We start from the raw sequence: 24623 nt of genomic DNA, 5'->3' as shown, positions 1-24623 counted from the left end.
CATGGGGAGCGCGCTGCAAACCCACTGTAAGTATGCATGGCAACGGGTTGTACCAGAAAACGCTGTCTTTTGTATGTCTCGTCATCTCATCCGCCCATGTCAACCACAGCCACTGTTCCAATCACACTCAATCTTGGCCGGAAAACATCGTTTCATGCACGCCTCAGGATGGTTCTCCAATGGATCTAATTCCCTCATGGCAACACCGCCAGAGGAAAAGCTCGTATTTGCCGGACAAACTCATCTCAGAGTCGTCGGGATGCTATGCTATGCTATGTATGGTCTATCTACAAGCTTTCGGCATTCAAAAGGAAAAAGCGCAAAAACCCACAGATCAAAAACACTGAAAACAAGTCACTGCTGGCAAAGGGCCCCCCCCTCCAGCATTCCCACATCTGGCACAACAGTCAAAAGAAAACAAAAAACAATGATCCAGAATACGCAAGTGTAAAGAAACACAAATCACGCAGAACGCTCGACGTCAAAACCTCAAACGCCTCCTTGCCCTCCCTTGACCCCCCCGCCCGAGCAGTCGAGGTCCAGGAGAGACACAGAGGAAAAGGAAAACAGCCGACCCCAAGGAAATACCCAGAAAACAAATAACACCGGGGGAATGCAAAGTAGAGCTTTTGCAAAAAGGAAGAATGCAACTGCTCGCCTGCATCGGCCCCACCATGTGCGTGTCCTCCTCATTAGCCATAAACATGTGCGCAAACCAGGCCATCTCCGCGAGGAGATGACGGAAATATCCTACAGTGAAACTGTGCATCGACAAACCCCGAGTGTCGATGATATCTATATGCTGTATGGCGGCTTCGTGACGACCACCATGATTAAAAAAGATGGTCTTGTTTGAGACCATCCAAAATTAGCAAGGAACGACCTGCAACTTAAGCCGCGGGCCAGCGAAGGCGAAGGCCGTCAACCCATCGGCTGTAGAGCACATCTGAGAGCTGCTTGCAGTGCTCCATGCCAGGTTCGGGCTCCCGTCCCGGGAACTTGGCTTGGAGCGCCGCTTTCTCGGAGTTCCGTTCGCGCCCCGCAGATTTGGTAGGGCTGCCGTTGCCATCGATGGCAAGACTTTCCTGCCTACGTCGGTGGTTTTTCAGGTGTGGGTTGTTGGGCGCGATGACCAGCTTTGTGGGGCTCTGGTTTGTGGGCGTGCTCTTGATGATCACCGTACCCATGGGCGACTGGCTCTCTGGCGTATCCTTGCCCGATGTGTTGTTTGCCAGGTATGCGGTGTTCAGCTTTGAGTCCTCCGCAATGGACAGGGTGAGACCTCTTAAGAGATGATGGGCACCCTCGGGGTCCACAGCGTTAAGAACGGCAAAGGCATCCGAGAGCTTCGCCAACGCCTCCCGTTTGACCATGCAGGACGTTTGAGCATGGAGCTCGGCCAACGTCGGCTCAAGAGCCTTGGAGTAGAGCCTGCGCCCAAGTAGCGCCTCTTTGCTGTTCGCCTCGACGGCATTTGGATGGCGGTTCTCGTCTCCAGCCTCGTCGCCAGAGTTGGTACCCGAGACGTGACCGGACGTTGATGAGTCTGAAGGCACGCGCCGGAAGAGGCGCTGGGAGGAGCCCGAGTTGCCAAAGGACATGTCTGGCTGCAAGGGCCGCCGCAAAGCTGGTGCTGGGGGCCCACGAACCGAGCCCGTGCCAGACATCTGGGCCAGCGAGGGCTGCTTCCGCACGGTCGACCTGCGCACTGTGCCAGAAGCGGGAGAAGTAGGCTGGAGCGGACCATCCTTGACGTCGAGCTTGCGCATCGCGTCTTCGCAGGCGAAAATAGAGGATGGCTTTCTAGATCTGACTGTTGGCCGTCTAGGGGCGACCGACTTGACAGTGTCGAATACCCACTCGTCCTGCTCGTCCTTGGGCGAGATAGAGCGGAGAGTCTCCTGGTAGAAGGCCCGGTTCTTCCGCCTTGTCAGGCCAGCATCGTAAGAGCGACGACGTTCAACAAGCTCCTGTAGAGATTCGACCTTGCCAGCTGATTTGATGAAGCGGTGCTTCAGCATTTCCTTGGCAGATGGTCTCCGTTCGGGGTCTTTCATCAGGCACTGATACACAAAGTCCTTGAATTCCTTGGAGAAGTTGCCTTCCAACCGAGGAGGTGAGTTCTTGGGAATGTGAAAGAGCGCCTTCATGGGATGAAGATTGGCGTGCGGCGGTTCGCCGTTGGCCATCTCAAGCGCAGTGATGCCCAGGGACCAGATGTCCGCCTTGAAGTCGTAACCAGCTTGTTGAATAACCTCGGGTGCCATCCAGAACGGGGTTCCGACAAACGTGTTGCGCTGCGACTTGATGTTTGTAAGCTGCGCGGCGACTCCAAAGTCGGCCAGCTTGACCTTGCCGCTCTCGGAGAGCAACACATTGGCAGCCTTGATGTCGCGGTGGATCTTGCCTTCGGCGTGAAGGTATTCAAGCCCGCGGAGCAGCTCACGGCAGATGATGGCGATGTGGGCCTCAGCAAAGACGCATGGCTCCGGCTTGAGGAGGTCAAGGCAGGAACCTCCACCCATGTACTCCATGACAATCCATAGCTTGCTGCCTCTGAGGAAAGATGCCTTGTATTGTGTTACGAAGGAGCTCGCGCATGTGCTCAGGACAGAGATTTCGGCTTGTATGTCCTGGATGTCGTCGTCGGTAGACTCGAGGTCGATCTGCGTGGAAGCGGTGATCCTGTCAGTACACGAGCTGTTGTGGGGGGAAAAGAAGGCTTGGGGAGTGTCTTACATGCTTGATGGCCACAATATCGCCTGTCGCCTTCTCGATACCTTTGTACACTACGCCAAAACTGCCACCTGCAAGGACAAGGAAAATATGTTGTTAGTCATGCTCGTCAAACGGGGCGCGAACAGGGAGCACGTACGACCCAGTTCTTCGAGAACCTGGTAGTGGCTGGCAATCGCCTCGTCCGCCATGTTGTCGAAAGATGCGCGGGTCGCAGGCAGATGCGACTGGTCGCTGAAACTCGCGGCGAGAGCGAGTATGCGAGAGAGGAGGAAGTCGACAAGCGGAAGAGCAGAGTGCAAGCCGCGTGGCAGCGCCCGAGGGACGAAGGGGCAGGCGCAGAGATATGGATGGGGGTGGCCGGCGTAGCAGACAGTCGTGAGGTGGAGGAGGTCGAGATAGCGCCAGGAGGGAGCGGGCGTGGCTAGCTGGGCGAGACAGCGTTAATAAAAGGGCTAGGCCCGTTAGGCGTGGTGGTGGTCGTGAGGCGTCGTGGTAGCGTGCGCACGATGGTGTTGCCCAGCGCTGGTTGCTATGGGCCGCACTGACCAGCGGGTCAACAGACTGCCTGATCCGGCAACAGCGCACCACCCCAGCGACCACGAGGTGGGGCCCGAACCCCCAGCTGCCCCTCTAAAATGTCTGATCTGTGCGTCCCATGACGACAATTGCAGGCTTCGCGATGCTGCTCAAATGGCCAGTGCTGCCGCGGCGCTGGGCTGGTCGCCGCCATGGGCAGCACGGACGCACGGGCAGACTGCTGGCGACGGGCCAGCTCTCACCTCGACCTGCAAAAATGCGATTCAGTTGGTACCGAATTGATGCATTCTGGTGCGGCCAAGTTTTAAGGGTCTTCAAGATCTGGAGAGGGACCTTTTCTTTTTCCCCAGGGTTCACCGCGTGTATGCAGGTCAGCCGCTCCGGACGGGCTGATGGGATAGTTGGAAGCCGGTTCTTGGGCACAAGGTGGGATTGTGGATGGATCTGGCCTCTTGAGCATTTGCCTCGACCTGTACCTGACTAGCGATTGTGTTAGTGCAATGTTTGGCTCGGGAATGTCTCCACTCAGGCTGGACAAGACCTAACGTTCACAAAGGCACCTGTGCAGCTGGGCTCCATCCACTACGCAACCTCACATGAACGCTGTGATAAGAAGGCGATGAACAACCCTGTTGCCAGGTTCCCAAGCCCGTGCTGAGCCAGAGCCCACCTCGAACCAGGCTCGATCAGGCCATCGTGGAGATCGTGGTCCGTGGAGCACAACCCGCCCCGTTTCCCGCATCGTTCTTGTGCCATCGCATCGGTCCCGCCTTGTCCACCTCTCGGCCCGGACCAGTCGCCGTTTGGGCCATGGTAGGTCTGTCGAGGAATTATCTCCCAGCAACATTCCCTGGCAACGACACAACCATCCTGTTCACTTCATGATGTGCCGTTGCGCAGTCAGCCTCCAAATATTTTTAATTTTTTTTTTTGGCTTGCTTCACGAGTGACATGCATTTTTGCTACCACTTACTGCAATTGCGGTGACAATCCGATCCTTGCCCATTCCGGCCGATGACAACAATCGCAGCAATCCTTACAGGTGGCGATCGTGATTCCCCGCATTTGCACTGCGCCCATGTCTGAGACCGGCGGCACGCGAGTCGTCTCAAAGTTGCTGAAGAATATCAGAATGATATCATTGTCTCACAAATGGTTCCAGCCAATGTTGACTCCTGTCTCATTCTCTCCTTGAGGCTACAGGTTAAAGAGATCGAGGTCACCCTAGCGACGAGCTGTGCCCTTTTGCACTCATCTCAACCCCCTGATGAGGCGCATATACCAACCTTGGACGCATTTCTGGGACCTCGTTCTAAAATTCAGAGGCCGATGGACTTGCCTGTTGTCCAAGAGCAGAGCCTGATACTCTCATGATGTGTCTTGCGGCACAATCGAGAGGCAGCAGCACTCCCTGCCGACCGAGTCGAGTTTACTTTGCACGCCGCTTTAATGTCTCCCGAGGTCCTGCGAGGAATTGCTCAATCGAGATCACACTGCGAAGCATATTCGCGCTTGGCATCCACCTTGGACGCTTTCGCATGACCGGGTCGTGAGCTGTGCATCCAGATCTGGCCCGTGGCGGACTTGTATCCACACGCTATCCATGTCAACGCGCACAAGCTCGAATCTGGCACTGGCTGACCTTCGGGCCCGCCAGCTATCAGGCACGTCTGTCGCGAGGCAAGGACTCACCGCCCTACGCAAAGGCCCCCATGACGTATGCCGTCGTTTCTCAGTCTATAGTCGCGGCTGATCAAGCTTTGGCAGCAGAAGCGGCTGAGATACCCTACGCCAGGGTCGACTTTGATATCGACATGTTCACCATTGCGTGGATTGGTTGCCATGGTTCGCGCGCGCGTGGCTGGCTGGCTGGGCAAACGGCACCCGCGCATCTCCAACGACTCTCCTTCCCAACCGCGGATTACGATATGTGTGTCCATCACCATCCTGGTCCCCTCTTGAATCCTCTTCCAGGTCCAAGGGAACGGCAACTTGCCGTGCAATGCGGCTACCTCTCCTCCTAGACCAAGGTACACACTGACCATATCTCCCCCGCACAGTTGCACGCGAAGATGTGCATTTCGTGAGCTTGCGGGCGGGCATGCGGTCCACATGCTGTCTGGTGGCTTACACATTTGTAGCCGTGCATACTGCCTACTGATCACATGGCCAAATATTGTAGTGAAGAAGCACAGTAGCCCTTTCAGCCATTTGTAGTGAAAGATGTTGAGGATGTCCTACCGTGCTCGACCCGGATTCCAATTATTCACTCCTCTGGTGTCCAGCTGCAGCTCACCCGCTGGTGGGAATCCGCTGAAATCGCTTCACGTGGGGAGAGACACACGGCACAACCACTGAGATTGAATCCCAGCTACTTTCAAATCTGTACACTGTCGACGGATTTAGGGCAGCTTAATGGTACATGCGCAGGGAGCACAAAGTCTCTGAGAATGCCAAGGCAGCCTCGCGCGCACGATCCTACGTCTGTGTTTGCTCATACTTGTGCCTTGACCGTGTAAAAGAGTCTCCTCGGAGTACCGCAAGGTGCGCATCCGTCGAACTTGACTTACGATCGTCGCGTCAAGTCGGGTCGGTCAGCGACGTCCCTGGCTGTACTCTGACCGCAACTCTGGGGAGACTGAAAGTTCTTGTAGCAGCCTTGGAAGGCATTCGCGAGCATGCACGTAGTGACCAATGCAAGCCCGTGCACTCGACACTGTTTTACACTGTATGACTTTCGCCATTGCCCAGCCAGGCCTGCCGCTGTGGGGCACTCGTGCTTCCCCAGCGCCCGGGCCAACCAATCGCTCCACCGCTCCCGCCTGCGGCTCGTCGCCCCGTCAACGCTCGCACAAGGCTGGCGGGCAGCCAGGCCACCCCGTGTCAACATCTGATGCCAACTATCGCCAGTAGCCTGCCGCGGTCAGCCTTGCATGTCCACCAAACCCTCTTGCCAATCTACCAGGCCCCTACCTCTTCCCACTGCCAGGCTCCCGGACATTTTGCGACTGGGGGCGTTCGTGCGCAATCTTCCCACACATCTTTGTCTGCTTCCGGTTTGCTTCCCTTGCAAATCGGTCCATGAGTACTGCTCCTCCAACGGGCAAGACAGCTCTGTGTCGACAGCCGGCCGTCGACAGCCTCAATCCTTTGCACTCTAGCCTCAGGTCTGTCTCTACAATTCCACCACAGCAGGCAGGCAAATACAGCGAGCGTCTTCAGCAGCCATACCCGAACATTCACACACTCCGGAAACTTTCACCGACTTCTCGTCCAGTCGCGACTACCTCGCCCGCAGGGCAGCTACGTCAACATGACTCTGACACCACCACCGCTGCCAACGCGGTTTCCATGCTGGTGTCGAGCTGTCTACTCGTGGGGAGGAGAGGTAAGTGGCTGGTTCCGTGCAGTTGCGCCGTCATCAAGTTTGTCCGAACCCTGCTAACAAGCGCTCTCACCGCTAAGTCCAAGAATGACCTCGGCTTCATTGAAGGGGATTTGATTGAATGCCTGAACGCTGGCGACGGGTCATGGTGGACAGGCAAGCTGCGCCGTAACAAGACTGTCGGCGTCTTCCCCAGCAACTTTGTTGAAGTATTGCCCGACAGCTTCAGACCTGTAAATCGTCAGACAAGCCCAATGACGGGCAGCAACACACCGAGCCCAACCAACATCCCCCAGAAGACAAAGTCAAAACCTTTCCGCAAGCCGTTCGAGGCTTATGCCAAGGCTCCCCATTACACAACAGCGAAGCAGCCAGAGATAATACGCGAGCCTCCCGTGAGGCGGCAGACGCGCGACGACTCCAACGGCTCCATGCGAAGGAGTGTACGCGGAAGCATCTCACCTGCGGCATCACCAAGTCCCATGCATGAGTACGGATCGAGAGCTCCCTCTCCAGCACCGTCGAGGCTTGATTATGGTGCCAGGGGGCCGTCGCCAGCGCCGTCCATGCACGGATATGGCTCACGTGCTCCTTCGCCGGCTCCGTACCATCAGGCACCTTATGGCGGACATCACTCTCGTGGACCATCGCCACAGCCCTACCACACAAACTCTTACCATGGCCAATTTCGAGCGGCATCACCAGCGCCTCCAAGAGATCCCTATGGTCAGAGGGGCCCGTCGCCCGCTCCTCCACACAATCACTACGCTCAAAGAGCCCATTCCCCCGCGCCCTCGCTCTACGGTCGGGAATATAGGGTCCCATCGCCAGCGCCACCCGCCGCGCATTATTACGATCGTGCGGCGTCACCTGCACCGCCGCAAAACCGGCCATATGATTATCGCGCGCATTCTCCTGCTCCGAGCCACTATGACCAGCGTGCACCATCACCCGCGCCATCAATATTCAAGCCGTACCGGCCAGGGGCAGAGATAGAGTCTTCCCCTCCACCACCGCCACCACCTCATCGCCATGCTCTGAATCGTGGCGACTCCAATGCTTCTTATGAGCAAGCCCCTCGAACTCCAAGGGTCCCTTCGCCGATGCCTAACACTCCAGGCGCCGATGGATTCACGCCTTCGCCTTTGCGCGAGGCCATGGATGGTGTAATGGAGCAGCTGGATGCTTTGAGTTTGACGAAGTCAGCTCACGGGCCCTCGAAGCCTGCCGCTCTCGATCCGTGGTCCCCGGAATCCTTCGATATGGTCCGAGAACAATCAAGGAGGAAAGGTCCTCTGAACAGGCCACACGTACCCAGTGGCCTGGCCCACCAGGACTCGGGATATGAGAGCCAGGGTGGTGATTCGTCACAGCCGAACTCCGCGTATATCAACCAGGGCGATGATGGCCAACCGCTTCCTCAGTTGAGCAACTATGTCGAGCGTATGGAGACCAGGCTGAGGAAGATGCACACCCACAGCCGCAGCATGAACGGACTGGACGAGGCAGATCAAGGTCCTCCGCCTCCGCCGAAGGCCGGTCTGTTCGAAAGGCCCAAATCATCGATGGGGGATCGGAAGATCCGAAAGCAGAAGTCGGCGTATGATGTCGGACGACAATTCCTTGGCCGAACGTCGACTACCAAGACCAACTCCACAGTCGCCTCGGCTGGGAACCGTAGTACAACCACCAACTCTAGCACCAACACGCAGAGCACGAACAGGAGTCTGATGAGCGGCACTTCGGCAGGAGGGATCAGCGCTACTAGCGCTGGCAGCCTGGCCAGGAAGAACTTTCGAGCTCGCAGCGCTTTGGGGTTCCGTGACGCGGATGAGGATCTGGAAGTGGACCGACCCACAACACCCTTTACTGGAGTATCATATCACCCCAGCCATTCCTCGTCAGGCATGAGGCCACAATCGCAAGCAGGCTACCGCGAGGACGGCATCGGCGGCATTGGCGGTCTCGTCCAACTGGGTGAAGTTAAGCCGAAGAAGACGAACTTCATCAAGCGGATATTGGAAGCCACCAAGACTGGCGTCGCTAGTGGAAGAAGTAGCATCGCCATAGGAGCCATGCAGTCATCGGCGGCCGCCCGGCCTATGTCTGCAGTCGGCATGTCGTCGATATCGGGAGTTGCGAGCACCACGAACCTCAATGCGGCACGTGACATGGGCCTCGGCGGTGGTGTCGATTGGGTGCAAGTCCGCAGAGACGTCAATCGGTCCAACACTTTGAGCAAGAACGAACGATCTGAGCGACGCGATCGATGCCAGATGCTCGACTACCCGGCGATCGACCCTGTCGATGAGTTGTATGAAAGCGTCGAGGGCGACGAAGGTGCAGATGGGCGTCCCGTCCGCGAACCTGTCAATTACCAAAGCATCAACCTCAGCCTTGTCGATAAGAACTCTCGCTTCATCAGCAATCTGCCGCCCACGACCACAGCCGTCAGTCTGGCCACCAACTATGTCTGTCGACCATACCGCAGTGAGGTGCAAAGACTGCGAGCCATTTTTACCTGGGTCGCCGAGAAAGTCCACTGGGAGGAGGATTATGAAGGAGAGGCCGACACTCGCCGTGTCATATCCTCCGGCCGTGGCTGCGCGCAAGAGTATGCCGTGCTGGTCCATGAGATGTGTACAGCCGTCGGCATACACTCCGAGATTGTCCGCGGCTACCTCAAGAGTCCTGGAGAAGTGCCAGAGATCAACATCATGCCGCGTGCGAACCACTGGTGGAACGCCGTCCTTATTGACAACGAGTGGCGCATGATGGATTGCTGTTTGGCCAGCCCTTCCAATCCCCGCCGTGGACTTTACGTCAGCACCAGCTCAAACTCGGCAGAGTCGTGGTGGTTCTTGGCACGCCCGACCGAGCTGTGCTGGACGCACATTCCGGAGCACCACAGCCAGCAGCACATCTGTCCGCCAGTGGCTCACGAGACCTTGCTGAATCTGCCTTGTACCTGCCCACCATACTTCAAGAACTCTCTGGCGCTGGTCGACTACAACACTTCGTTGACACGGATTGAGGATCTGGAAATGGTGCACGTCAAGTTCAACGTGCCACCTGACGTCGAGGTTGTCGCCGAGGTTGAGGCTCGCGCAGTTGCTCGAGATGCTGATGGTGACTTCTTTGAGAGTGGCGAGACGGTCAAGAAGCGTGCTCTGGCTCAAGCAGAGTGGTTCAATGGCACCAAGCGGTTCACTGTCAAGGCTCTGCTGCCTGGGGACGAGGGCACTGGAGTGCTCAAGATCTATGCTGGCAAGCGTGGCCTCATGCACAGCATCAAGGACAACCCGCACCCCATGGCGTTTGCGATCCCCATCATCCACACCGGCGACAACCCTCCCTATGAGTTCGTCACACGGCACCCGACGCCGCATGCTCAGCGCCACGACATCTACGTGGTGCAGCCGCAGTGCCAGCGCTTAGCGCTGAACAACACTTTTGTGTTCATGATCCGACAGCACCCTTCGATTTCTGCAAGCGACGGCAGCGTGGTCGGTGGAGCCACGAGCCCTATCCCCTTTGCTCGCCCAACAAGCGCAATGAGCATAACGAGCAGCGCGGCTGCGTCGAATCCGAGCTCCGCGAGTGGGAGCATTGCCGGCAAGAAGCCTGCCAAGCTCGCGATCCAGACGCCTGGCGGCAAGATTTTGCGACTGATGCGCAAGGAGGAGCGCCAGCGGGGCATCGGCATTGGCGGCCGGGCACCAATGGGCGAGGACGAAAGCAGCGATGGCGGCACGTGGGAGACGATCATCAAGTGCTCCGAGAAGGGCATCTGGCGTGGTCTGGTGCTTGCCGACCGGACAGCGAGATGGTGCGTCTTTGCCGAGTGGGTGTGCATGGGTTGAGACTTGCTCGATATGCCAAACACACGAGTGGCGTTGTGCTGGCGGGCCATCCCATGGCTGCGTCGCTGGTGTGTTGGGTTTGTTTTGTTTTACGATTGATTTCTGCATGACGCATGGACGAGGTGTTCTTGTTGTTTTGCGTTGCTACTTCTGGGCCGAGTTGTAACGGACATCGTGTAAGCGGACTGGACATATTCCCCCACGGCATTTTTTGAGAAGCCCGAGTTTCGGTGCTTTCTCTTGTTTGACTGGTTTGTTGCTGGTGTGCTTTCGATAATGCATCTGGGGATGACTCATTGGGATACGGCGCATTTTGAATTTTTTTGGCCCGGGCGATCTTAGGAAGCGAATGAAGAAAAAGAAGTGATTGTCATTTTAAACAAGCGTGTATCGACTGTGTGTATGCTATGATGACGACGACGAAGAAGGAACAGAGCACACAAAGAAGCAGTGAAGTTGCAGAAAGCGGAAGAACGAAGAATGGCATGAACGATGAATTACAACAAACATGGCGTGACTTTGCGCGGATGGCTTATTTGTGACTCCTCTGTGTGTTGGGCGGTCGATCGATGTATGTTTGTGGTCTTTGGTATGCGGGAGGAGGGGTGCGAGCACCCGCCTCACTGGCCGTTGGCTGGTGTGTGTGTGTGTGTCTGTGTGTGCCTGTGTGCAAGTTTCGTTCTTATGGTCTGTGTTTGCCGCCATGTACTATTCTTGCTACTACTGGTGCTGTTTCTGCTCCTGTCGCACCCCTCGAGAGCTCTTATGATGACGCGCGGGGACAAGGGAAGGGGCATGATATGCAAGGGCGTTTGCACGCATGTGAGGGTGTTGGTGTGGTGCTTGCTCGTTGCATATCACGATCCGCGCACGCCTGCCTGGGTGGACAAGGTCTGTGTGTGTGTGTGTGTGTGTAGAGGCTGCAGAGGCATGCCCGGTTAGTTGGTTGGTCGTGCCCCGTGCCCTGTGCCGCCCCGTATCTGTGCAGGTACCCTGTGCGCGTCCTTGAGGCTCGGATACATGCTTGTTGGTCTCTGTTCTATCCCTGTGCTTCGTGCTGGATGAGAATAATGTGCGCAAGGTTGGTCAAAGTATGTGGTATCGTTTGTGCTTCAGGTATTTTGGTAGGGTCGTTGCATGTTTACATGTTGCGCGTTGCTGTGGCAAGGGATATGTACAGGACTGGTCACCTTATTGGTGTCGTTCTTTCTATGCCGAGACGAAAGGGAAGAATGGGCAGGGGCGGATGGCCGATGGAAAGCAAGCAAGTCAAGTCAAGCAAGACAAGACAAGAAACCTTGAGAGACAATGACTGCATAGCATGGCAGCTTTGTGTGGGACGAGAGGAGTGAGGCAGGCGGCTGGCGAGAATCTTTGCTTGCTTCATCGCGAGCCGGCAAGGCCAGCAGGCACGTGGCGAGGCAGGGGGGGCTCAGACACACGTGGAAAGCAAGGACGACGGCCGTTTGAAAGCCAGGGAGGTGTATCCTCGGCATTCAGCAAACAAGTGTGCTCCAGATGTGACAACAGACGCAGACGACAATTTATCAACCAGCCTGGGGAATGGCCTACTCCCGGCGCGAAAGGCCAGGTGCGTCTGGGTCTCGGGTCTGCAAATGCAAGATCAAACGGGGCGTTTGAACGCGAGAAATCCACGCATCCATGGGGGTTGGCATTGTCTTCCAAGGCACTCTACTGCCAATTATGATCGTGTTCCCATGGATGACAAGACAGCTTCTCAGTCTCTGCCGCTAGTTTTTTGTTCTTGCCCATTGGGACAACTGGAGGCAATGCAACTCTTCCTGCATGATATCAAGACTTCCGAAGTCGGACTCATGGCTACCTCCTTGAACTCCGTTCGGGCCACATGTTCATGGCGTGGCGGCCTGGCTGCGTGTTTGCTTCAACTCCCCCCCCCCCCAAGACTGATCCTGCGCCGCGTGGGGAATTGGATCTTGTAGTCAACAGATCGGAGAGAAAACGATACCCCGTCAACAAATATCTCAATACGTCAAGGAAATCGAGGTATCATTCAGCCACGAGCTGCATCATTTAGCAGGCGAAATGGGCAGCTCCCTCTGCGGCTCGTGCTCTAATTTCGGACGAAGATCATTGTCATTGTCCGAATCGACCTTACGCTCATTGCTTTCCTGCCAGGTGAGCTTTCACTTCCAAATATCACCATAACCACCACTCTGTACATACTCCCCAGTTCTCAAAGAACTTACCATCTCACTAGGTAAAAGACACCAACGTCTTGAAACAAGAACGAGGGCATGGATTTTTGGACAACTAGAGACAAAGGCCTTCGACATCTTTCTGCCGATGCTATGAGCCTGGTTCCAGCAACATGGAGACAACTGCCTGTCTAGCATCGTTCAACACGAGGTTTCTGCCATCTTGAAGAATCATGGCTGTACTTAAATTCGCAAATCGCGCGCCGAGCTCGAAGAAGTTGCAGCTGTGGTTCATCAATACATACAGAACTGGCAGCACGAGCAGCGCACCACCGAGACGACCAGCAGCCTTGTAAGAACGAAGACAGCACAAAAGTCTCGGGGTTCTTTGACTACTCGTGATGGCATCCAAGAGTAATGCTCGGGCGAGATCCAAGTAAGTATTCCGAAACTTGCTGTCGTGAACTGGAGCTAACAGGACTTCGCGCACCTCTTTAGTCCGGCCCCTCTGGACAGAAGATCCGATTTGGTGCTCAAGTGCGAGTATCAGATCTGGCACATGAGGAGCAAAAACCTCTACCAGCGGTCAGCCTGGTTCCGCAAGATCCAGGATGAACATCCCGAGGTGAGTTCCTTAGGTGTCTCAGTTCGTGTTAGACACGGGATACCGACAAGGGTGAGGCTATGAAATTTGTGCAAGACTGACACTAGCAATCTAGCAAATCCGCCATGGCGTGTTGACGATTGAAGAAACCAGCCCGGCTCGCCTCGACTGGGCGATCAAGTACATGGATACCGGTGGTAAGCATAGCCCCAGCATCTGCCACTATCACAACGAAAAAAAGTCCAGAGAGCGCTAACACCTCAAACTCGAACAGAGGCGGAAGTTGAAAACGTTGCTGGCTTCGGCTCGGGCTTCTTTGGCCCATATATGAAGGGGTACGAGCTGGCCTGCTTTCTCGGCATGGAGGACCTCAAGGGGACGGTGGCCGGGGAGTTGGCGGACAAGCTCGCCCGCGTCGCCGTCATCTTGCAGGTCGAGTCCGTGCGGCAGATCATCGACGATGGCCTCATCCGGAGCTTTGGCATCACCAGCGCCGAGTTCTACGCCGAGTATGCCCTCGCGATCCGGCAGGACTACGACCGTGAGAAGCCGCCCCAGGACGACCCCATGCGCGAGGCGCTCCTCGAGTTCGGCGCCAGGACCTACGCCGCAGGGCAGGAGGATGTGCAGTTCCGGCGCAGCCTGGCTCGGATGCCGGACTTTGAGTCGGACGCGCAGGCCAGGTCTCGCCGGATCGTGGTCGACGGTCTCAACATCGCGACCCTCAAGTGTGGCCTGTGCGACAAGTTCCTGTTCGAGGACGGCATGAGGCATCTTGCTCGCGCCGAGCCGGGGAACGCAGGCGGTCGGGGCCATGTGCTCATGTGTTCTGTCTGCTACGACAGGATGTGGGCTAGCGGAGCGGAGGAGGAGGCGGCCAGGAATGAAGACAGAGGCAGTGATGGAAGTCCGGTATTTATCTGATGGGGCTTGAATATCCACAGAGACAAAAGAATTAGATGGAACGGCCATTGGGACACGATTGGGAGTTTGGGATTCTGCAGAGTTGTAAACATTATATACTGGTTTTCAAAGACGACGCAATATCATAGCCACAACTGGAGAGTGAGTTCGAGCGACTCTACGGGGACTTGTGATGGGGTCGGGAACTACCTTTTCTTGCATCGAAGACCCAAGCTCGACAATTTCGACTGAGCCCTACCCTCTGTTATCATGCAGCTCCTCAGTATTTTGATTGATGTGCCCAGCTAGACCACCCACCATTCATTCATTCATGGAAGCAGCTGCGAACAATGCCTTCAAGAACAATGCCAAAAACTTTGCCATTGATACTGCCACACCATGCTCCATATAATTTTCAGGAACTTCTGCATGAGCCTAGGATGTATTTCCTTCTCTTGTTCAACTCTGTTGACTCCAAAGAGGTTGACCTAAGAGTATCGTCACCGTTCGGTGGGCAACTTCATCAGGGCTCATCAGCGATTGCCGTCGGAGAAACATCCAATATCAACATACCAAGTATTCTTCACTTCATATCTTAGCCGATCGAAGGTTATTCTTATTATTCATTGTCACCTTAGACTCAGAATCGTCAAGATGAGCCACCTGTTTGGAGCTCGGGACATTGAGTAAGTTGTTCAAACGACGTTCGGACAACAACCACCAGCCGAGACAATCACTCACACTTCAGTACAGGCTACTCGAGAGCGGGGAGTTCGCCGATGCCATTGTCGAATGCGATGGCAAATCCTGGCGCGTTCACAAGGCGATCGTCTGCAAACGGTCTGAGTGGTTTCGGAAGGCGCTGAATGGCCACTTCATGGTAAGGTCATTCTCGTATCACAGAACCTTCCCGCACCCCCAATATAGGACATGGGATCTGGTATCACGGTAGAGAAATGCTAACACGTTATCTTAGGAGGCCGATCTGGCAAAAGTGACCATCCGTGAGTATACACATGAGCGTATTGAGTGGATCCTGAAGTGGATGTACAGCGGCAGTAAGTACAATTGCCTGTCCTGAGTTGGCCCATCGGCTGGCTTGTAGCTATGCGCAGACCTCAGCTCTCTAATATGATCAATGACAGACAACGGCTTGGACAATCTCGGCAAGCTATACGGCAATCCACTCACCGCAGCCATCGAGGGCTACCTTACAGCCGACTATTTCATGCTCGATGAGCTCAAGACTGCCGTTGCGGACCTGCTCTGGGCAAATCTCGCGGACATCATCCAGGCCGTCCAGCAGTTTCCCTCGGTCGAATGCATCCGGGATCATCTGCTACGCCATGGCAACCACTCCTCGGTGACGTTCTACAGGCAATTCTTTGAGGGCGTCCGTCTCGTCTACGGCTGAAGCTCCCACTATGACAATCTTCGCCAGATGTTCATCGAGTTCGGAATCCGCACCCGCGTGGGACTTCTCTGGGACGAAATGTTCACCGAGTTCCTGCACGAGCAGCCGCTCTTTGCCGCCGACATCCTGATCCAGGCTGGCTGCGAAGGCCGCACGGATCGCGATGTCTCCGCTTACCCACGCGACACGAAGTGTCAGAAGTGCAGAGGCCGGCTTGACGCAGACGGTGTCCATGCTGCTCGGGAGTTCTATCGCCAGAAGAGCCGGTATTGGACTTGCTCGTTGTGCTTTGATGGCAGCGAATAGGTTGTTGGGATAGTGCCGCAGCCACGATGTTGTCTTTGAACACTGCCAAGTCTGCAACTAGGAATGGCGTCCACGTTGAATGAAAGGAAGACAAGTTGACGGAATGACTCCAATTCTCACGTGTCGAGTCGTGTGGAATATGATGGTGATGCACAGAAAGCGGAGTTGTTCATTAAGGGGACTGCACGGATATCAGGTTATCATGTTCAGGAATCATTGTGAGTGTCAATAGATGAATGTTTTCAATACGTCTGGTGCTTCTTCTCCTGCTTGGTGAGTATAAGGCATACTCATAATAAATTCGAGCATACGCGCGATAATCAGCGCAAGCCTGCTCCGTTTTGGTGCGATCTCACAGTGCTATGAAGCTAGCTCTAGGCTGTGAAAGATTAAGTATCGAATTGTCCCTAGTTCACCCCATCCTTGAGATTGCCACCATCCTTCCGAACATTGCGCTGTCCGAGCTTAAGGGCAAGCTCAACGCTGTGCACATCTCTGGCGCAATCACATCCAAGAACCATGCGTTTTCCTCCTCTTGAGAACGTCGGACGGTGTTACGCTAATATCGCCGCTTGCCATACTTGCTTGGGAGTCAAAATTTTCCATATGCACAAGTCAAATGGAGAGCTTCCATGTGGGATGTCCACCAGCTATCTTGTGTCAACGCTCAAAAGTAGTTCGGTAAGGAATACATCTGTAGCTTCAACGTGAGAACCAAAATCTCACAAAAACTTGCCATGTTGATTTCGTTGAACAGGGTGTGCTCAATATACGGGCACATTCGTTTTAGGGGCGATACAAGTGGCATGGACAAGCCATGACAGCACACAACACCAGGTCGTGGCAGCACTTTGAGTCGTCAGCCGATTGCTAGACAGCGCGGGCAGTGCATGAGCATGAGCATGTCAATCTGCCCGAAGAAAGGGATGGCTTGCCGGGCGCGTTCAATCAAAGCCCATGCCTCACCGGAATGCGAAGAACATTTGTCCGGTGCCAGCTTGGGGCATCAGGAAGATGTCGGCTAGATGTTACCACGTAAACGCTCTCCTTAAATAAAACTTTCTATCGGAAGTGCGACTTTCCCCAAACACTCAGCTTTGACCACATGTCGTGCCACCTTGCCACTCAGAGTACGACATCCAACGTACACAGTCACGGACAGGCTTCATGCCAGACACCAACGGCTCTCTCGCACGCACAAACTTGAGGTAAACACCATAAACACATCATTCATCTCATGTGTTAACTTCTCTTAAATACAGGCTTCTCCAGGGTGGAGAGTACTCCGACGCCACGGTCAAGTGTGGCGACAGAACAATGTCCACAAAGCTGTCATCTGCTCTCGGTCTGTGTGGTTCCGGAAAGCTCTCGCAGGACCGTTCAAGGTATAAATTCACATCTCGCTCATCTTCTTTTCAGATCGTCCCTCAGTATACTCACCAGCTTTCATGTAGGAATCATCGTCAGCAACTGTCGTCATCGAAGAAATGCAGCCAGAACGAGTCGAATGGGTACTCAAATGGATCTATGGCCATGGTACGTCCTTTCAGCCTAGGCTCGCGGCCTGACATCTGCCCTAGAGGTCTGGTCCTGACCATCACAACAGAATACGATTTAGAAGATCATTCGGCCTGGGCGGACAACATCTTCGTTGCAACGGCTCAATCGTATGCAGTGGCGGACTACTTTCTGCTCCGGAGACTAAAAGTCCAACTTACCGAAAACCTGATCAATGAGTCTTCAGATATCATCGCTATGTTTCAGAAGCGCCATAAGGGTACTCATGACGACAAATGCAAGAAACTCTACGGCAAGAATGTAAGCGGCCTAATTGGCGACTTCTTTTCTGCTGTACAGATACTGTATTCTCCTGGTCAAAGCAACGACTTTCTGCGGGAAGTTTACGTTGAGTTCGTAGTACGCGCATGGTCGGTACTACAGCAGTATCCTGAATATGCTGAAGGCATCAAGCGGGAAGCTGCATTCGGGGCTGACGTTCTCATTGCTGTCGGTCGTGGTTACGCCGACTACGCAGCGCTCCCCCTAATCAGGAGTTGTGAAGACTGCGGAACGGATGTGTTTGAGAATGGTAGACATATCGCGCGGCCCATTCTTGCAGGCTCGAGGATCTCCTGCATCTGCAACGCATGCTTCAAGTGGGAGTCTCGCTAGCTATAAGGGGCTCCAGTGTGAAACGCAGGAAATCCAGTACTACACGATGTTCACTCCTTGCTCGGGAATACTGAGCAAACTTGGAGGAGAGGCGGAGAACGAGGACAACGATACTTGTTATGGTCGCATGACCCGCTAGCAGATGCAGCAAAATTACTGACGCCTATGTTCAGCAAATAAATCTTCACAGTGTCGAAACAAAGTATCAGAGTATGAGAAAAAAGGAGTCCGAGGTGCGTGTTTTGTGACCGCTGTATGCTGCCAAATAAAGAAATAGCGAGCCGTGAAGCCATTCTTCTCAGGCCAGGAGGCTTTGTGCTTTCACTATGCTGCAAGGCCGACCATGACTTAATTTGCGCTGATCTGGCATCATGACGAAACCCATGAAAGGCCCGCGTATGCTGCTTACTTCTCGGCACATCGGCTTCCCCAAAGGCACAAGCCCCAAATGCCTGAGGATCTGCCCGGAGAAATAATTGTTGTTTCCGCTTATACGAACTTCCTTCGAGTTGATTCCTCCTGAGGCAGTACACCGCACTTCTGAACTTCCTTTCCGTCCAGTTCAGTCCCACACCGCCACCACTGTGAGGCAGATGTCTCTTTCTGCTCCCTACCACAACTTCCCATCGCTCCTTCGTCCCACGAGCATTATCCCAGCATTAACATACTTTAAAGCCTCGCCCTTCTTTCGATCGGTCAGGTGATATTTGGCATCGTGTTGATAACCTTTTCCCATCACAGGCGTGGTGATCAAAATGGATGTCACTGCGAACGGGAATTTCGCGAGGTAAGTGACGGACTCTGCCATTCCGTCGTCCTTCGGTCCTGAGTCACGTCTAATTATTGTCTCCCAGTCTCTTCAACAATGAGAGACTTTCTGATGCTATTATCGAGTGCGATGGCAAACGCTGGTTCGTGCACAAGCTCATACTCTGTACGCGTTGCGAATGGTTCAGTAAAGCCCTGGAGGGCAGTTTCGTGGTATGTATTTTACCTAGTCACAAGCCCATCATCTCTCTTTGACCTATGCATTATGACTGACTCGAATGAATTGTGGATTCACAGGAAAATGACAAGTCCCAAATCGTTATCCACGAGATACACCCGGACCATATCGAGTGGTTGCTTAGATATCTCTACACGGGCAGTGAGTCGTACTGTTGGCTGAAGTATCTCAAATTCCTTATGATGCCCATTGTCTGACCTAGCGTTAGCATCTGCACTAAAAGAGGCTCCAGGATTCAGCGATAACCTCTTCGTGGCAAGCTGTGAGGCCAGTGAGGTTGCTGACTTCTTCGTTCTTGCACCTCTGAAGAAGACTATCGCGCACAATGTTATGGCAACACTCAACGACCTCATCACTGCTATTCAGCCCGTCCCTGATGCATCAGTGCGCGAGGAAATCTGCAGCAAAACATTTGGTCACGCGTTCGCCAAGGACTTCTGGAAGTACTTCTTCCACGGTGTCCGTCGCATCTATGCCTCCACGCATGATGTCACCGAGCTCCGCAAAACCATTGTCGAGTTCGGGATTCGAACACTTGAATTCGTGAGGTGTACCGATGTCATTGTCAGTGCTTTGAAGTCGGAGTCACTTTTCGCTGCCGAGGTTCTCTGCGGGCTCCTTCACAAGAGAGAGTACCTACCGGAATTTACAGACATGGGCGACTGTGGTGGTTGCGATCAATCTGTCTATGGTGGAGGACGCCATATTGCTCGAACTGAAGTCATTCAGGCCTATGTGGTCAGTTGCTCGGACTGCCACAAGGAACCAAATGACGCACAAGGGGAAGAAGCATAGGTAGCCAGTCATTTGATGACATGCTTTTTGTTCCTGTGCATCGAGCTAACCACGATTGAAACGAGTTTGATCCGACCCGGTAGCATGTACAGTTTCCTATGAGTCTTGTAGTGGTGAAGCGGCCCCAGAGCGTAGACTACTCTACCTGGCACAACGGAGGTGAGATCGCTGAAGTATGAGTAGCCCGAGTAGATTCTGCATCCTTGTGTACATAGCAGAACCACATTGCAGTTCGAGCGCAATACTACCGGAGGACAATTGGAACGCAAGAGAAATACAAAGAGAGTGTGTAAATGCTCTTGAAGCTGAATTTTAAGTCCACGATATCTCTCCCCATTCTCTTTTATCCTGTTCCTACTGCTTCTCCCAATACAACTCTCCAGGTCACCTGTCGAGCCACCACGCTGCCACGACATCGCCTTAGCAACATTCTGCAACTTCTACGGCTTCGAGGCCTCTTGAATTTCGGCGCAAGCAACAATCATTCCGCCATCAGTCATAGCGAACATGAGCGACCGTTTTAGAGCAGAAGATATGAGGTGAGCCCAGTCCACCCATCTTGTCTCAATCCGTACCTACATCGCATCGAGACTAAATTCACTCGCAGGCTTCTAGAGTCAGGCAAGGACGCAGACGCCGTGGTGCGATGCGGCGAACACACTTGGAACATCCACAAGTCCATCCTCTGCGTGCGGTCAAAATGGTTTGAGAAATCTCTCGACGGGCCTTTCATGGTACGTCTTCACATTATCCTCACCGCATTCGAGTATACCCTGTTGTTTGTTCTCGTTAAGCTCACATTATCTTGGCTCTTTTTAGGAGTCATCGTCAGGAACAGTCGTCATTGAGGAGTTCAAACCGGCATGCGTGAAATGGGTGCTCGATTATCTGTACAGCGGAAGTAGGTGACCGGCACTTGGAGCTATTTCACACCCTAGCATAGTGCCTGATGCTAACCACAAAGAATTAAGGCTACGACTTTGAGGAGACAGACCAGGGCTTCACCAACGACACGTTCGTCGCCAGTACAGAGGCCTGTGAAGCTGCTGACTTCTTCATGCTCGACACTCTTCTTACGGCCATCGCGGGCAGGCTTCAGGAAAGGCTCGAACCTTTGGTCGCCGTGTTCCAGATGTACGCGATGAACATCGACCCCCGCCAAAGCGTGTACCTCGCACTCCGTGGTGAGCGGCTCTCGGTGTTCTTCTATTCCTTCTTGAAGTCCTTCTTCAACGTCGTGCGCATTGCCTACACCAATGGACATCCGAGCAAGGCTCTTCGCACCGTCCTGGTTAAATTCTTCGCCCGAGCAAGCCCGGGCCTCCTATCTTATCCGGAAATCAGCGAAGGATTGAGGCAAGAGGCTGCATTTGCCACCGAAGTCTTCATGAGGAATGAGGATGATCAGGGCGTCACCGATACCTCAGAACGTTCAGAGTAGAAGCGTGCCGTTGCTCGGTGCGCTAGTCCCTGGAGCCTGAAGAAAATCATGCAGAACACACAGATTCCATGTCACATGGAACGTGTCCTGGGAAGACCATTGAGCCAAACAACTCTTGTATTTGTATTCTTCTTACAAAGTCCCGGTAGCTCATGACCACTGATCACTCGCCAGCCTCTCCGCCAGAAACTGCATAATGGGCAACATCTCCTCGCGATTCCGGGGCATCCCGTCGTCGCCACTACTCCGCCCTTTAGTCCACTTGACCTCCCGCACATCCCTGATCTCCTTCCGGATAAACTCCATGGCGTCCTCGTCCACTACCTCGCTATTCCTCCCGTGACACACGAGCACGGGCGTCCGCGCCTTCTCGCGCGAGCTCAGGCTGGGCACCATGCTCGGCGGCAGTGGCCCACCGATCGACACGACGCCCTTGAACGCCGTCATTTCTTCCCCTTCTTCTCGCTTCTGTGCCTGAGGATCGCCCTCCGTGACATCAACGACTCTCGCATCCGAGATCCCCTCGGGATCACGCAGCCGCGACGCCAGTCCCAGCGCCAGACTCCCTCCCTGTCCAAACCCGAACAGCAACATATCCTCAGTCCGCCAGCCCAGCTTGCCCACCAGGGTGTCGAACACGAGCCCATCCAGCACCGCCCTCTTGGCCTTGTCGAACCCGGGATCCGGGTCCAGCTCCCCCGTCGAAGGGTCCATGTCCAGGTCATCGCCCCAGTGGAAATGCCTTGTCCCGTCCCCAACCCCAGCAGCAACATCGGGCGGTAACCCCAGCAGCGCCGGGGGAAGCGGCTCGACCCCGCGCACCGCGATGGCCAGGACGCCCGGCAGCTTGAGGTTCCTGGCCAGGCCGGCGAACGAGACCTCCGAGTCGCCGAGGCCGTGGAACAGGATCATGATCGAGGTCGTCGTCTCGACGACCTCGGGGAACACGAGCGAGACGTGCAGGGGCGGGTGCTGCTTGCCGAGGTGGTCAAAGTCTGAGGCCTGGGGGATGCGCGTGGCGGCTTGTCGCTTTGGTCGCGGCGGCATGATGGATGGATAGATGGTTGGTGATTGGGTGTCCAAGTGTAAGAAGGGGCGATATGATATGAATTGTAGGTCTTTATGGTGGTGATGGTGGTGGTGGTGGTGGTGTGATTGACCGTCACAGGAGACTTTGTTGAGCCGTCGCCCCCTTGAGAGTGCCAGCTGCGTTGACCACGCGCTGGTTGTTAGCAGGCTGCGTGTCTGTCCGATGATGACGAGATGATGCCCGTCGTCTGTGGTGACTGGGCTCTGGATGGTCCCCTTGCAATATATATATCGAAACACTGCACTTTCAGCTGCCCGGGAAGACGAGCAGAAACAAGGCTGAATGAAGCCGTGCAGGGACAAATCGCCAAGGTGTGATGTGAAGCTAGTGGGACTCTCTGGGATGTCGTATAGCGAGCATCTAATGGTGTACTTTCAGTTGTCTCGGGTGTGGAGAGAGGCAGTCAAGTCATATTCATGCAGGTACGGGAAGGGTGGATCACGCCCATCGCTGGCTTGCCTTGCTTGCTTGCTCCGCAATTGGCACATCATGACTGCAGCAAATAAGGCCACGGCGCCAAGTCGAAGGCTGCCGCAATATCACAAATTGCATGGGCACAGCTCCCGCTTCTCAAGGACAGGCTGTTGGGAAAGTGTTGTTGTTGGCCCAGTCAGGCCCTGTACCAGAGGCGGACAGGACACTTTCCTGCCAGCAACGAGGGCCAGGACTGCCATTCTCACATTCACCGACAGTCGTGTCACATTGCTCTGATACTCGAGTACGAATATTCTTGAATAACGCAAAGAAATGCGGCCTATGATATCTTCAACACCACTGAAAGCCTATGCATCCGCGCCTGGAGCTCTTCCCGTCTGCAAAACAACCCTCTTAACCCATTATTGCCTGGGCCTGCGCTCTCCACCGACTGCAATTCAACTCAATCTGACTTGCATGTAGCACTGTCAAGGCCATGGTCGAGACCCTGCCAGACACGCAGACCTCGACATCGCTGGACCGTGCAACAGCGACGCACTTGTCACACGCTTCGTCCCCGCAGCCCTTTCCAGGTTTCCTGGCTCGTCCTCTTTACAGCGACAGGTTATAGCTGTACTCATCCTCCATGTTCTGCGAGATCCACAGCACGACCGAGCTCAGCCCCACGAGCGCGTTGGCAACAACGTTCTCCACGCCCATCTGCATCATGGGCCACTGGACGCTGGACACGACATACTTGAGCACAAAGATGCACACGCCGCCCGCCATGCCGCCCGCGAGCGCCGCGAAGCCCAGAAAGAGCACGACGCGCGCCTTCCACGCGACCCCGGACCCAGAGTAGGAGAAGCTGTCCCCGGACAGGCGCGACTTCTCGACCGAGTTGATGATGAGCATGCCCAGACTGCTGAAGATGAAGGGCAGCCAGTCGATGAAGGTGACGTGCACGTCCGACCCGTTGAGGGCCGACTTGGACCAGACGGCGGAATCAAGGAGGATATAGAAGGCGAGACCGAACTATGCGCGGGAAAGAAGGAAGTGGTTAGCATGGCTTTGTTGACTATGCATGGTGTGATTGCCATGGAAATAGGCTGGTAAAAACACCGCTCGTCTGATCGTCGAGGAAGATCAAGCAAAGACTCTAGCGACACCAGCAGTGCAGGTTTCAAAAGCAAGAACTCACCAGTCCTCCCGCAGAGTACACGCCAGCCGTGCGCGCCCACGCGCTGTTGAGCCACGCGGGCTTGCTGAACTTCCAGAGACGCTCTTCCTCCATTGCTATGTGCGGACCCTGTGCGGTGGCGCGCGACTTCACGGACTGATAGTCTTATGGCGATGTGCTGATGTAGCTTCTGGAAGTGTCACGGCAGAGTGTAATGCCTCGCCGTGGTCGTTTGTTCTTTGAGCGATCGGATTCCCGGTAGGTATTGCGGAGGCGTGGCTCGGTTCGTGGGGTCTTGCGGATTGAGTGGACGTCTCGTGGTGAGGTGCAGAGCGCGCTTGTCTCAGCAATTTGCGGGAAGTGCTTTGGCCAGGGTATGTGTCGTGATGATGCTGGCGGAATCATGCGTCGATGTGATGTCGAGCGCAACAAGCGAATGCGGAGCAATGAGGGTGTCTGGAGGCTGGCTGGCTCAGCCCGACTCGATGGCTGACTGGAGCTCGGGGGCTAGCGCAGGTGTGGATTGCACCCCTGCACAGATGACGACCAGCCTGCAGCGCAGGCAGCGAACGGCGTGTTTCGGCTTAGATAAGCGTC

The 24623-nt window shown here is 54.8% G+C and overlaps 8 protein-coding genes across 8 annotated transcripts; 5 read left to right on the top strand and 3 right to left on the bottom strand.

Moving 5' to 3' along the window:
* Positions 1–890: 890 nt before the first annotated feature.
* Positions 891–2927, bottom strand: B0I36DRAFT_361855 (kinase-like domain-containing protein; the record flags this gene model as incomplete). Its single annotated transcript, XM_046158555.1, has 3 exons — positions 891–2666; positions 2740–2807; positions 2876–2927. The coding sequence occupies 3 exons, from the start codon at positions 2925–2927 to the stop codon at positions 891–893; spliced, it is 1896 nt and encodes a 631-aa protein (XP_046013979.1).
* Positions 2928–7460: 4533 nt separating this feature from the next.
* On the top strand, positions 7461–10993 carry B0I36DRAFT_320868 (uncharacterized protein). The gene has a single exon (XM_046153607.1). It carries the CDS (start codon positions 7765–7767, stop codon positions 10522–10524), a length of 2760 nt encoding a protein of 919 aa, XP_046013978.1. The 5' UTR covers positions 7461–7764; the 3' UTR covers positions 10525–10993.
* Positions 10994–13102: 2109 nt separating this feature from the next.
* On the top strand, positions 13103–14229 carry B0I36DRAFT_348242 (uncharacterized protein; the record flags this gene model as incomplete). The annotated part of the gene is made up of 4 exons (XM_046156667.1): positions 13103–13137; positions 13200–13326; positions 13421–13502; positions 13580–14229. The coding sequence occupies 4 exons, from the start codon at positions 13103–13105 to the stop codon at positions 14227–14229; spliced, it is 894 nt and encodes a 297-aa protein (XP_046013977.1).
* A 633-nt stretch (positions 14230–14862) lies between these two features.
* On the top strand, positions 14863–15622 carry B0I36DRAFT_348241 (BTB/POZ protein; the record flags this gene model as incomplete). Its single annotated transcript, XM_046156666.1, has 4 exons — positions 14863–14894; positions 14962–15088; positions 15185–15266; positions 15354–15622. The coding sequence occupies 4 exons, from the start codon at positions 14863–14865 to the stop codon at positions 15620–15622; spliced, it is 510 nt and encodes a 169-aa protein (XP_046013976.1).
* Positions 15623–17095: 1473 nt separating this feature from the next.
* On the top strand, positions 17096–18100 carry B0I36DRAFT_348240 (uncharacterized protein; the record flags this gene model as incomplete). The annotated part of the gene is made up of 4 exons (XM_046156665.1): positions 17096–17136; positions 17191–17313; positions 17383–17746; positions 17786–18100. 4 exons carry the CDS (start codon positions 17096–17098, stop codon positions 18098–18100), a joined length of 843 nt encoding a protein of 280 aa, XP_046013975.1.
* Positions 18101–18855: 755 nt separating this feature from the next.
* B0I36DRAFT_361850 (BTB/POZ protein) lies at positions 18856–21342 on the top strand (the record flags this gene model as incomplete). Its single annotated transcript, XM_046158554.1, has 7 exons — positions 18856–18887; positions 18955–19081; positions 19166–19247; positions 19315–19738; positions 20509–20635; positions 20721–20802; positions 20873–21342. 7 exons carry the CDS (start codon positions 18856–18858, stop codon positions 21340–21342), a joined length of 1344 nt encoding a protein of 447 aa, XP_046013974.1.
* On the bottom strand, positions 21149–22449 carry B0I36DRAFT_320867 (Alpha/Beta hydrolase protein). Its single transcript, XM_046153606.1, has one exon. The coding sequence runs from the start codon at positions 22387–22389 to the stop codon at positions 21493–21495; it is 897 nt and encodes a 298-aa protein (XP_046013973.1). The 5' UTR covers positions 22390–22449; the 3' UTR covers positions 21149–21492.
* A 697-nt stretch (positions 22450–23146) lies between these two features.
* On the bottom strand, positions 23147–24475 carry B0I36DRAFT_320865 (UPF0220 domain protein). The gene is made up of 2 exons (XM_046153605.1): positions 24048–24475; positions 23147–23881 (listed from the first exon to the last, which is right to left on the bottom strand). The coding sequence occupies exons 1-2, from the start codon at positions 24138–24140 to the stop codon at positions 23459–23461; spliced, it is 516 nt and encodes a 171-aa protein (XP_046013972.1). The 5' UTR covers positions 24141–24475; the 3' UTR covers positions 23147–23458.
* Between the last annotated feature and the right edge of the window lie 148 nt (positions 24476–24623).

The sequence above is a fragment of the Microdochium trichocladiopsis genome (assembly GCF_020744255.1).
Source record: "Microdochium trichocladiopsis strain MPI-CAGE-CH-0230 chromosome Unknown B0I36scaffold_4, whole genome shotgun sequence".
Lineage (NCBI taxonomy): Eukaryota > Fungi > Ascomycota > Sordariomycetes > Xylariales > Microdochiaceae > Microdochium > Microdochium trichocladiopsis.
The sequence above is the reverse complement of the archived record's forward strand: the minus strand, read 5'-3'. Positions and strand labels throughout refer to the sequence as shown.

Bases quoted from the DNA above. Each gene is read 5' to 3' on its own strand.
- B0I36DRAFT_320868 (XM_046153607.1), top strand. From the start codon at position 7,765: ATGCCTAACACTCCAGGCGCCGATGGATTCACGCCTTCGCCTTTGCGC.
- B0I36DRAFT_320867 (XM_046153606.1), bottom strand. From the start codon at position 22,389: ATGCCGCCGCGACCAAAGCGACAAGCCGCCACGCGCATCCCCCAGGCC.
- B0I36DRAFT_320865 (XM_046153605.1), bottom strand. From the start codon at position 24,140: ATGGAGGAAGAGCGTCTCTGGAAGTTCAGCAAGCCCGCGTGGCTCAAC. The intron at 23,882-24,047 runs GTGAGTTCTTGC...TCCCGCGCATAG, and splicing joins TGTACTCTGCGGGAGGACTG to TTCGGTCTCGCCTTCTATAT.